The following is a 13,241-nucleotide window of genomic DNA, read 5'->3' as shown; positions in this document are numbered from 1 at the left end:
GAAGGAGCGGAGCGCAGCGAGGCAAATTTAAGGAAAATTACAGGCAGATCCCTCAATCGGCGCCAAAGTTATTCCCAATAGAATGTTCGGAATTTCCTATGGTAACTAGGTCCTAACTATATATACCTACTGGCTATCGCCAGTAGGTATATATATACACATGCAACAATATTATTTGGGGGTGGTGTGTGTGTATATATATGTATGTGTGCACACAAACATACACACGTACACACACACACACACACACACACACACACATATATATATACATACATACACAAAAACACAAGCACAAACAAATTCGCTTGAAAAACAGTTAAGGTGAAGTATAAGTTATGGTGAACTTTGGCCATAACATTTTAAAGATATGTTTGAAATTCATCTGAAAATCACTTTAATGTAAAACCAACACTATGAAATTAATTTCCCAGTAATAGCTCCATAAACCAGAACTTGCACACAACCTAAACTCACACAAATACAATGCTCATCACCTCACATCACAAAGTATTTCACAATTAACATCATATATGACCTTACCATTAACATTACCATTGAAACAACCTTAGATACAGTATGCTTTCTTTCTTTGGGTACGTGAGGTTATTTAAAAATGATGCACTGTCAGGTGCTCTTTTTTACGGATATACATTTTCTGAGGTCATAAGCACTATCTGGTGAGTTATCTTTTGCATGGCTGGGGTGCAATGTATGGTGCTATCACATTGCTGCTTGTAGAACATGTTTTTTTAGCAGACCCTGCTTTTAACTCTTCGCAGGTGTCCAACACGCCTTAGGTGGCCAAGTCATGCACTGCATACTAAAATGTAGCCACTTTTGCTAATTATTGGCAACGTTTTGGGATGATTGGTCAAATCGCACCAAAGTTATAAGCAACCCAAAAAATGCATTTTCAATTGACAAAAAACTGACCTAATCATAACTACACATTACACGGGTCTAAAATGTTTACACGCCTGCATATAAAAAAATAGATGTACATAAAAGTATATAGATTCACAGACAATGTGATGGGACATTTATTTTGCGGCACAGTAAAGGAATGGTTAAGGGCACATTAACTAGAAAAGCAAATGTGTACAGTCATGTAGCTTCCTCTGTGAAATGTGTGATATTACACTGTAAACTGAAACTTCCTTTGTTTATGCCACATTGCTTTGCACAGTAAATAAAACAGTTATCAGGCTGTTTAGCATCAAATACAAATTTAGAGGGGGTATTTAATCTCATTAACTAGCCATTCATGTGTAAATATATATATATATATATATATATATATATATATATATATATATATATATATATATATATATATATGTGTGTGTGTGTGTGTGTGTGTGTGTGTGGATTGAATATCTACCCACATACACAAATAGAAACATCTGTACACATGCACACACGTTTCTTTATCGTGACTTTACCAACTTTGAATTTTGAGTTGAACCGCTTTTTAAGATTTTCTCATCGCAGGATTTCAAGAGGGCTCTTGGGTTAGAGCTTGCAGAAGAGCCTAAATGCAACTTTATCCACTATGCAAGAAAATGAAAATGGGAGGAAAAAGAGAGTTCCAAGAACGAGCATAACAAGTAGGTAATACTTTAAATATTACCTTGCTCACCTCCTTCTGCATCTGCTCGGGGTACAGTGCTAACAGGCCTTTTCAATCCTGGCCCCAGGTCAACCGCTGACTCACAGAATACATCAGGAACCACTGGAAATGCACACCACACCTATGGACTTATGCAGAAGACCGAAGCCCACCCACATGCAGCACAAGGGCTTGATCCACACCAGTCAGTATCATAATCCAAACAAACCTAGGACTATTGGAGGAAAACGGTACATGCGAAATTGTCAGCTTCTTGGGTGAGGTCTTCCACTCCACAAGAGATGGGAAAACAATGGAGACGTTAATGTTACATGAAAGGCATTAACATCCTGCAAAAAGGCAAAAGTTTTGAAACCACTTCTTTGCTCGCAACCCTTCTTCCAACATCTAGCTTGAATTACAAGGCAAGCATCTGAACCTTTCTAGAGGTCTGATACTCCCCTTCAACCTGCATTATTAACCGCATCGCTGCTGCGGCGATTTTTGCGCTGTGCAGCAATTTTTAAATTATCAGGATACATGATGAGCTCAGCTCGTCATCAGCACACGCCACCAGTGGGTGATGACGAGCTGAACTCGTCTTCAGCATCGAAGGGGTTAAAGCATTGTAAAAGCAAATGTAATATTAGTTTCCACCACACTTTCTAGCAACCTTGGTTAAATTTTGACATCGTGCTGCAAGTCACTGACAATTTAAACGTTTAAAACTCAGTCCTCTTTATTCTCCATTTGCTTGACAGTTTTTCTTTAGTTTACCTACAGGTTACCTTTATGAATCCAAGCCCTATTCTTTCTCCTCACAGTCCTATCAACCCATGACCAGAACTGAGACGAGGAAGAGTGACAAGGAGTCAAAAGAGTGTAGAGCATGAGAATTGGCTAGGCGACGAGGATAAAACTATAAAAGTATCAGCAAAGTGTCAGTAAAATTGTATACACTAATTTCCAGGTCATCCCGATGTGCAATACCTTTCATTAGGAAGTGTGACAGCATGAAGCCCACTGTAGGTTTGAAGGCACAACGTGACAAAACAGCGATAACGTAAATATATAATTCTCACTTTCTCACGCAATCAGACAAAAAGTAAAAAAAGAAACAAAAATACATGCCATGGTGAAGCCTTGTGACAGCACTGCCATCCTTCGAGTTCGCAAATGTGTAACAATGGCAGCAATCAGTTTAAATAATTCACATTGTGATAAAACTTCATTTTTTTCGCCTTTTCATTTTCTTAAAAAAAAAGTCTCAGAGTAAAACCTGATGTGCAAAACTGTGAACTTGTGGTTGGAGTCAAATGATCTCTTGTCGGGTGCGTCCTGCGCTCTGCGTTATATCTCCTTCTACTGCATGATTTGCCCTACCTTAAGAACACTGCTATGGAGGAGAGTTTCTTCATCACCACCCATAAAAAAGAAAAAAAACAAGGTCCTTTGAAAGAAGTACTATTAAAAGATCGAATGTCAGTTGGCTTTTCACATGCCATCTGATGCCACTGTGCGAGGAAACCCCTGCCCCAGAACACACATGCTCGCTCTCCTTCACAGTAAAAGGTACCGAACACAGTTGGCCAAGAGCTGAAGTCGCGGAGGAGCATGTGTCCAAAGATGAGCGGCCATCGCTGACTGGCTTCTTCCCTTGAACACGCAGACGGACTAGACAATAGCAGCAGCTGCCATCCAGTGAGAGCGATCAGAGAGCTGTTGAGGGGGAGGGTTGATGCAAATGACAGGTAGACCCCTCCCCCATTGGCCCTCAAGATGAATCCTGATCCATGCTGCACCCAAGGGCTTCAATGTCATTGCTGATGTCGGTGATCATTCGGTCCCACTCGTCACCCTCCGAAGGCACAGACTGGTCATCCGAGCCACCAGCTGCCCCATTCCCATTAGTCGTGGAGTTGGAAGCTGTGCTCATTGTCCGTCGGTATCGCCCAAAACTGTCAGTGATGATGCCTCGGCCATCCTTCACACCAATGGTTTCTAAGAAGTTTTCAAAGTGTTGGCTGTCCTTTTCTGGAATGAACGGTCGGAGGCCTGAGTGGTAAAGTAAAATGAGAAGAGGGAGGAAAGGTCACTTCAAAGCACATTACATGTAAAAGCAAACAATTTAAATCCTTGCCAATGTAAGCAGATTACAGAAAGCGACACAGTAGCAATACTTACCTTCACGAACACCCTTTTTTTGGTGAAAACTATCCGCTAACACTTCACCTTTAGAATATCCCCAGGTGCCAGGCAGGATCTGGAGAACTTCAAAGGCAGTACTCGTGCGGGCCAGCAGCTGGCATCTTACAGCTCAGCATATACGTGCCACCCCTGCAAGCTGACAGGTTTTTGGCTCTTTCCCTTTCTGCACCCACAGACACGGAGCGTAAAACAACAGTGGGTGACAATGTGCCAAACTCCAACTTAGGATCTTTTTAGAAGTGAAACAGAAAGGGACTTTGCTGGGCTAAGAAGAGAACAAACAGTAAAACATCAGAAAGTTTGGCTTCTAAGAAGTCAGTCTAATGGACACCTTACTAGGCAAAATATTTTTCCCAGCACATAGTGTACATGGACTTTATGGAAGGGTATTGGGAAACAAGGAATGCATTACAATGCCACCTTTAAGTCCCCATGTGTGGAGAAGTCAATGGTGGAGATTATCGGAAATTAGGATGCAAGATTCTGCCCTGCACTGAGACAGCATGTCTTCCCGAAGCGGATGGCTGATCAGAGGGAGAGTGCTCACGCTCCCACACTGATCTGACCCAGACCACGCAATGAAAATGACTTGGATCTGGCATTTCCAGACCTCCAGGACCCAAAGTAGAAGACTTTCAGGAGTCCCTCACTCTATTCCAGCTGAAATTAGTCTCCCTAACGAGTGTCCTGGAGGAAATTCCGATGAGTAAAATTGCTGCCAGTGCCGTCCCAACAAAGGAGACCAGATTTAAGAAGGGCTCCACAAGAGTTTGAAGACACCCTGCACCACCTCAGGATGGAGACACCACTTGTGATCTGCCAAATGATCTCTTCGTATTTCCTCTGTGCTGACATTCAGAGACTCTGCCAGGTGGTTAGAAACTAGGAAGATGTTCTGTTGCCACCTCCTGAGGTGCAGAGCTCCCATACACAGGGCCCAGGACCCCCCCAAACCATGCTTGCTGTAGTACTACATGGCGGTAGTGTTGTCTATGAGAATCTTTGGATGGAAGGCAGGAAGACTTTGAGGACCAAGCAGATAGACCAGCCAAGGCGCCAGTGGGTCTTAGGTGAGCCCCCCATCATTGATGTCACTGTCACAACTGAGAGATCCGGGAAGGGAGTGTGTCAAATCTCTGACCAGATGAGCATTTGACAACCAGCATTATCGTTTCCTTCTAGTGAGATTCAGACTGAATCAATTACACTTACTCCTCGCAATGGGATGGAAAAATCCGGAGGACCTGAATGCTTGTACATGTGATAATTTTTCTATTCAGGACTCAATGCATTTTGTGAGCATTTTTTGCACATCTGAAATCGGTTAATTTTACCTATTTTAAGAGGCAAAGGTTTTATACAGGCTAGACCCGCTTTTATATATTTGCAAATGTTGACCAATGTTTGGCAAATTTTTAATATAGCTAGTTTTTTTACAGCAGCGGTCAGAATAAGGAAAAAGAGAAGGACTTCTATTAATTAGTACATTTTGAATTCAATGAATTATTCCTGTTTATATTGATGATTTAGATTTCGCTTTATCTCTATTTTACGATGGTTGTGCTTTTGTAATATTAAATATATATATATATATATATATATTTTTGTGTTTTAATGTAGTATGCTTTTAATTAACCGAATAAAGTGAATTTGACTGACTGACTACCAGCATTGCTGATCCTAAGCCATCCCATTTGAAACTTGAATGGAGTCAAAGAAGTAGCCTTGATGCAATGCCCACTGGGATCTGAGGCTCCATTGCAGGGCTTGTATGCGCACCTGGCATTGTAAACAATGCAAAGAAGCATCAGTCATTCTCATCAAGATCACAACACTGGAATCATTTTGAATGACCTGGACTCGCTACTGTGGAGGAAAGGACTTGAATACATTGTGTAAAGATTTGCTCCAATGAATGGAAGTCTACATGTGTGGCTCAGGTGGAAATCTTCTTGTTGATGGTGAAATTCAATGATGTCAAGAGATATTTGACAATGGACTGTGGTGAGCGAGCTTTAAGCAGCCAGAAGTTGAGGTACAGTAATACATAGGCAACTAAACTCCATAGATGGGCCACAACTACTGTCATCACTTTACATGACGGGCCGAGGTAAGCCCAAAGGGAAGCCCAGCAAACTGAAATTATTCTAGGCCCACTTTGAACCGCAGGTTATAATTGTGGGGCTGGAGGATGGGTATATGGAAACACATGTACTTCAAGTCCAGGGACACCATCCAGTCTACAGCGTATAGATCTGAGCCATGATGAACATTTTGAATGTATCCTTCCGCAGAAATACATCAAAAGACAGAGGTTCAGGACTGGCGTGAGGCCCCCATCTTTTTTCGTGATGAGGTATTATAGGTAGCATCTCTTGCGCCTTTCTCCAAGTCAGTACCTGTTCAATGGCACCGTGGAAGAATTAAAGATTTACCTCCTGAATCAGGACTGTCAAGTGCTCCTTTAAAATTTGTTCTGTATGGGAGGAAAGTGGGGCAAGATGGAAGTAGTGGGGCAAGATGGAAGTGGCGGGACAGGGTGTAGCCCTTTTAAATGACCTGGAAGACCATTTGTCATGGATCTGCAGCCGGTAAGGAAATGGTGAATCCCGCATCCCACCATCCTGACAGGGACCATCGGTACAAATTAAAGGATCTTGGCAGACTTTACATCTGGTTAGGGGGAGTTAGAGGACTGTTGACCCTGCTGTCCTGTTCAATGCAAGTGTCATGACCGAGGGTCCAAAAAAATGGACTATCTACTGTACCACTGGTTGAAAAGGCTGAGCTTGCCTATAGGCCAGCCCCTTGGAAGGCCCCTGAATTTTCTGAATTGCTAGGGAAATTGCCTCCCTGGCATTGATAACCCCAAAGACCGTGCAGTGGCTCAGAAAGCCATGATGGTGGATGCATGAGTGCAGTGCTCCGCAGCACAAGCCAGAAATACTGGTGCTCCAAGCATCCACTCGCCATCCACCTTTTAACAATCATCGCAATGTATGCGGATGACGTGCTGCTGTACCTTAGGGATTTTGCCAAGGGCTGTCCCGACATTGAGCTGGCCCTCTGCAAACATCCCAGAGTGTCTGTCCTGCATGTCAACTAAAAAAATCTTGCCTACTGGCCCTCAACCCTTTTCCGTCCGCAGTTCAGCTAGATATGGGGGCAGGCGGTGGGGATTGGGGAGAGATGATGGGCGCCACGCCCACTGGGCAGTAACATACCGTCAGCTATTTAGGCATGCAAATATAGCACACTGACAAAGACCTGCTTGACAGGAATGTAAGTAATGGGCAGGATCGCCTTCTCAAACATGGCTATGCTTCCCCCCTTCACTTTATTACTTTGTTAACTTACCACTCAACTTAACTGCAAAACGATTCCGCTCCCTGGACACTCTACTCGGTGAGCTGACATGGAGCATAGGCAGGGGAAGGGTTGTGCTGCTCAAACGCAGATTCCCACCCAACAGGTGTGACCACAGTATCACTAAATTTAAGCATTACTACACTGCTTCCCAACTCCAATGGTTTAGTCAATGGATTGTTTGGCATCTGCCTGGAAGACACTACAACTATGCAAGCACCGTGGATAGTAGAGGTGCTTCTGAGCTTTACCCTCACCTCCTCTTCTTTGGGTTGCCTACATATGTTATTGTAGAACTGTGCGCCTTACAGAGGAGTTCCTCCCTCCCATTTCAGTTACTCCACTTCTTAGCCTCCTGTATACTTGTAATGAAATTGCACTCACCAATCTTAAACAATGGCAAGCTCAAGGGATGGAGAATCTAGGTGATCTTTTCAATGAAGGCTTCCTTCTTCCCTCTGATTAACTTGCAGAGTTGTCACGGCATGCCTTAGGGTCACTTTCTGACTTACAATACATTGATACACACCTTGCACCAAAACTGACACACAATGGCTGCAGAGCCGCTAATGCATGAGGTACTGCAGTCCCTCCACACCATGTACACTAGGCGGCAACTCAGCTGATGGCTGACCAAAGTGCTGATGACAGACACACACAGGCCCCCGTCGAAGTGTGCTGCATGTAAAATGGGAACAGGGCCTTAACACTGTTTAATGATACTAAACGAGAATGTATCTGGGAATGTATCCTCACTCACCCGTGTATAGTTTCTAGGAATGCCTGGCTGAAGGTTATACCATTTTACATCCTGCATAGGGCCTAGTTGACCCCCCCTGGGAGGAGATTGGGGAATACTTTCTGGGAGCAGACTACTACTTCCCTCATTGTCCGTTAATAGGCATTGAAATGGAACAAAGGTTCTGGACATGTCCTGCACTAGCACGCTTTTGAGCTGAGGTTACAGATAAGTTACATTTATTGCCTGGGCAAGAAAAGGTGCGTGGTTGGTATATACGTGCTCCAGACCGAGTTAAACACTCCAAAAGATACAAAGACATGTCTTGCTTTCTAGACTTGGAAGTCATACTCTCACCGATAATCATCACACGCTTTTGGAAGCCCAGCACACCACCCTTCTGTGATCACATGGCGCAGTGTGGTTATTTCTTAGGCAGAAGCCAACAGCACCCGGCCTCATCAAGAAGAGGCCAGGGGGCTCCAGAAATACACTTAATCACTGAGATGGATGAACTCAATTAAACCTTTCGCGCCCCCACCAAGGAGGACACCCTTTCCACAAAGTCAAATTGCCAGTGGGCTAACCCTCACTCATTATGGGTAGTTGGTTTTACTTCTGCCCTAAGGCGTAGGATAAATAGGCCGCTTAACCTTCCAGTATAATGCAGTGCACACACACTTCTAGAAATCCTTATTTAGTATTGCACATTTCTTTCTCCTGGCTAAATCTCCTACTCAAAGTACATACTGCCTCAAAACCGCTCATAACCACCTAGTGCTAAGACAGATTCACATAGTACAATACTCTCCAGAGCCATGATTCCTGCCCCCTACACATCAAATGCATAGCCATGTATACTATACTTGCCTTTTACCCCTCTAGATAAGATGCTGTTAAGTCGTTTTACTGCCGACTCCAAACTGTAGCTTCGACAAGCAGTGTCACCCATAAGATTTCCTGGCAATGTAACTTTACTCATAAGAATTGTGCAAGTGTTCCTGATCACAAGAGATTCTCCCACATTGCTTGGCGTGTTAAACTAAATAGCTAAATTGTGACATGGACACAATGTTAATACTCACAATTCTCATTTCTATTTTGCTTACTTTTATCTGACCGTGCATGTATGTGCATTCGCTATTAAAATGTAACCTTGAAAAAAAGAGCCTGCAATAGCTCGACTGTCTTAATTATCATTTGTTTTACATATTTTTGGGGAGTTTATATCACCATAATGCAATACAGAAATGGCAGCTAACTGGGGAACTCGCATCAAATCCATACCATACTGCCTCAGCGGCTCTAAGAAGTAGCCTATCCATTGAGAATATTTCAGTTCACATTTATTTTGCACACCATATCGCGCTGGGCGCTTGACCATCGCGCTGCTATATATTATCTCTACCTGTTTGGTATTTTCTTTATTTTAATTTCGTTAGCCCTTGCTTTTAACGGACAGACTTCTGGCCCCTTACCTGCATACTAATTGGCTCCCGCACCGCTGGTTTGGCGGATCTGGTTCACGGGTGGTGGCGGGGAACTTTGGGCGCCATATTGGAGTGGTGCTGAGGCGTAGGGGACGCCAGCTGCGAGCGCTCTAGCGCTCTGTACAGCCAGAGGGACGCCTACTTAAGGCGACCAATCCGGTGGGTCGGCTGATTTATTTTGCACACCATATCGCGCTGGGCGCTTGACCATTGCGCTGCTATATTTTATCTCTACCTGTTTGGTATTTTCTTTATTTTAATTTTGTTAGCCCTTGTTTTTAACGGACAGACTTCTGGCCCCTTACCTGCATACTAATTGGCTCCCGCACCGCTGGTTTGGCGGATCTGGTTCACGGGTGGTGGCGGGGAACTTTGGGCGCCATATTGGAGTGGTGCTGAGGCGTAGGGGACGCCAGCTGCGAGCGCTCTAGCGCTCTGTACAGCCAGAGGGACGCCTACTTAAAGCTCCCTGGGGAGCGCAGCGGTTTCGCGCAGCGGTCGTGCCTTCCCTGTGCCAGAGTCCTGCCCGCCTGCGCCCGTCAGCGTCCCGGAGGCTTCCGAGGCGACGGGCCGGACTGGGACGTGTCAGCACGCTCTGCCGAATGTGTTGATGAACATGCTGCACTACTCGGGCCAGGAGCTCCGCACTTGGCAACAGACTAGTGGCTCCTGTCGTACGGTATTCCCTGCGCGTCACAAAGGTAAGAGTCGCTGCCCTGAGTGTGGTTGGCGCCCGCAGAAACATCTGGCCTGCGTGCCGCGGAAGGAGGCAGTTAGTATCAAACACCTGTGCTTACTGCTTGATACTAGATCTCTCGGTCGCCATGCACTGGACATCTATGATCTGCTGGACACAGAAAAACCGTTGATTCTGATGCTCAAAGAGACTTGGCTCAGGGAGTCCTCCAACCCAGATATTGCTGCAGCTATCCCTCCTGATTATAACATCTTCAGGCAGGATAGACTGGAGGGGCGCCGAGGCGGGGTGGCACTGATAGTAAATAAAATTGCCACTTGCACTACCATTCCCTCGGACGCGATTAAGGGTTGTGAATCCCTCGCCTTTTCTATTGTTTTATCACCGCACCAATCTATGAAAGGTCTTCTCGTGTATCGCCCTCCAGGGCCTACTGGCACTTTTTTTGAAGAGCTCCAGTCGGTTACCTCGTCTTTGCTACTTACATCAGAGCATTGTATAGTCGCTGGTGACTTTAATGTCCATATGGACGACGATTTGGACGCCGACACGATAAAAATGCTGGATGTTACAGCCCCTCTTGGCCTGGTGCCCTATCATGAGGGACCGACCCATGAGAAGGGTCATACCCTAGATCTGACTTTCTCTACAATCCCCATAGAGATGCATACACCTATCCAGGTGCTATGGTCGGATCATAGGTTGGTTAAATTCTATATTCGGGAGGTCAGGAAATCTTCCTGTTCCCCTCGGCAGGCTTCCCAGGGATTTAGGGCACTCCATCGGGTCACCCCGGAATTACTGGCACAGGCATGTGCGGCCCATCCCTGCATCCTGACAGGGGATCTAGATGGGGATGTAGAGCGGTTGCAGGCATGGCTCCTAGAGAGGCTCGATGATCTTGCTCCTGTGAGGCTTCCTCGCAAGTTGGATCAACGTGCATCTGCCCCTTGGTTCACGGAAGCGCTGGTGGCGTCACGTCGACAATGCAAGGTAGCGGAAAGAGCATGGCGCGCAAAATATGACCCGGCGGCTAAACTTGCTTACAGGGCTTTAGTGAAAACTTATCATCGAGACATCCTCTCCGAGAAGAAAGGTTATTTCGCGAGGAAAATCGAAGCTGCCTCTAATTCTTGTAAGGAGCTTTTCGCCATTGTGCGGGAGTTTACGACTTCACGCGCCGCGTCGAATCAGACTCCCCCCCCCCTGAGCCTTGGGTCAGCGCGATCGCTGACTATTTTACTTCTAAGATCCGACTGATCCAGGACTCCTTCCCTGTGCAGGAGCCTGAGGTGCCCTGCCTGGCAGAGGATGCCTCCACCATCCTGCCCAGTGCAGGTCCGGCTCTAGCAGTCTTTCCTCCTCTTTCTACGGCCTCTTCATTGGATCTGATGGCCTGTCTAAAATCAGGCTCTCCTCGGGATGCCTGCCCCGCCAAGTTTACGGCGAAAATGGCAGCAGCCATCAATCCTTATGTGAACCCCCTGCTGAATTGTTCTCTGGTTCAGGGTGTGGTTCCTCAGTCATGGAAGCAGGCGATGATCATCCCCCTGCTTAAAAAGCCCGGTTTGGACGCGGAGGTGCTGGCGAACTACAGGCCTATTTCGCTTCTTCCTGCTTTCGCAAAGATCATTGAAAAACACGTGCATAAGGTGCTCGCCGATTATCTGGAGTCCCATGATCTACTGCACCCCACTCAATCTGGATTCCGCACCAATCTTAGCACCGAAACAGCACTCCCGGAAGTTTCGGAGGCGATTAAGGAGGTGCTGGATTTAGGTGGCAGGGCGATGCTGGTGATGTTAGATCTGTCGGCGGCCTTTGACACCGTCCCCCACGAGGGTCTCCTCGCAAGACTTTCTGAGATCGGTCTTAGGGGGACGGTGCTCAACTGGTTTCGTTCATTCTTGACGGGCCGTCGACAAACGGTCTGGGCCTCTGCTTGCTCCGCCGAGATGTTGCCACTGGGTGTCGGGGTCCCTCAGGGCTCAGTATTGAGCCCGACTCTATTTAACATCTTCATGACCCCTCTGGCGGCTCTGGCGGAGTCTTTCGGGGCTCAGATCGTTTCCTACGCTGATGACACCCAGCTCCTCTTCACTTGTGAGAGAGGTGCGGACTTCGACGGAGAGAGGATCCGGGGTTGCCTTGAGGCGGTGTTCCAGTGGTTCCAACGTAACAGCCTCAAGTGCAACTCGGATAAATCCGAGGTCCTCTTCTTTGGGTGCAGTTCAGATCCGGACCAGCAAGTTCGTCCCAGGTGGCTAAAAACCTAGGGATTAAGATCGACAATGGCCTAACACTGCGCTCTCAGATAATCGGCCTTACTGGCACTTGTTTTGGCCTGCTCCGGATGTTGCGCAAGTTTCTCCCTTTACTATCGGAGGAGCACAGGAAGATTACAGTGCAGGCGATAATTGGCTCGCGAATTGATTATTCAAACATTCTTTATCTCGGCCTGCCAGAATATCTGCTTCAACGGCTGCAGGTGGTCCAGAACTCGGCAGCACGGACAATCTTTGGACTTTCCCGCCGTGCCAGAGCCTCGGGCCTCCTGCAGGCACTGCACTGGCTTCCCGTCCGGAAGCGGATAATTTTCAAGGCCTTGACTTTGGCGCATAAGGCTCTGCATGCCTCCGGAGCGAAATACCTTCAAAAAAGGCTGGCTTTTTATCACCCAGCCAGGCCCTTGAGGTCAGGATCCTTGTTCCTCGCCACTGTTCCTCGTGTCAAAAGGGCACGTATTGGAGGCCGTTCTTTCAGATTGTTGGCCCCCCAGCTATGGAATACGTTGCCAGTGGCCTTACGCAGTACCTCAAACCTACTGGCCTTTAGGAAAGGGCTCAAAACTTGGCTTTTTACCTCTTAGCTGCTTACTTGGGTTTTTCTTTCTTTCAGGATCCTCTGTTTTTATCTCTCTTTCTTTTGTTATGTTATGAGATAGGTGTGCAAACCAAAGCGCCGGGACACTCTCTGAGTAGCCGTGCGCTATACAAAACCAGTATAACATAACATAACATCTCTTTACCAGTCTCGTACGATAGGAGGTCTCATAGTGCCAACAGCACACAATATTTCTCTTTGCTACCAGAAAACCCATCCATGCCAATGTTCGTTGTCTTCTCAAGT

At 46.2% G+C, this 13,241-nt stretch overlaps 1 protein-coding gene across 2 annotated transcripts in view; it reads right to left on the bottom strand.

Annotated features, from left to right (window-relative positions):
- Window positions 1-2,333: 2,333 nt before the first annotated feature.
- Window positions 2,334-13,241, bottom strand: part of CCM2 (CCM2 scaffold protein) — a 399,736-nt gene continuing 388,828 nt past the window's right edge. For both annotated transcript variants that reach the window (XM_086940990.1, XM_086940989.1), the window contains one exon: window positions 2,334-3,667. In XM_086940990.1, the coding sequence (XP_086797116.1) occupies window positions 3,387-3,667 (281 nt within the window). In that variant the 3' untranslated portion in view covers window positions 2,334-3,386. The remainder of the gene's footprint in view (window positions 3,668-13,241) is intronic.

This window comes from Lissotriton vulgaris, chromosome 10, assembly GCF_964263255.1.
Source record: "Lissotriton vulgaris chromosome 10, aLisVul1.2, whole genome shotgun sequence".
Taxonomy (NCBI): Eukaryota; Metazoa; Chordata; class Amphibia; order Caudata; family Salamandridae; genus Lissotriton; species Lissotriton vulgaris.
Note: the sequence above shows the minus strand (reverse complement) of the source record. Positions and strands in the feature narration are given on the sequence as shown.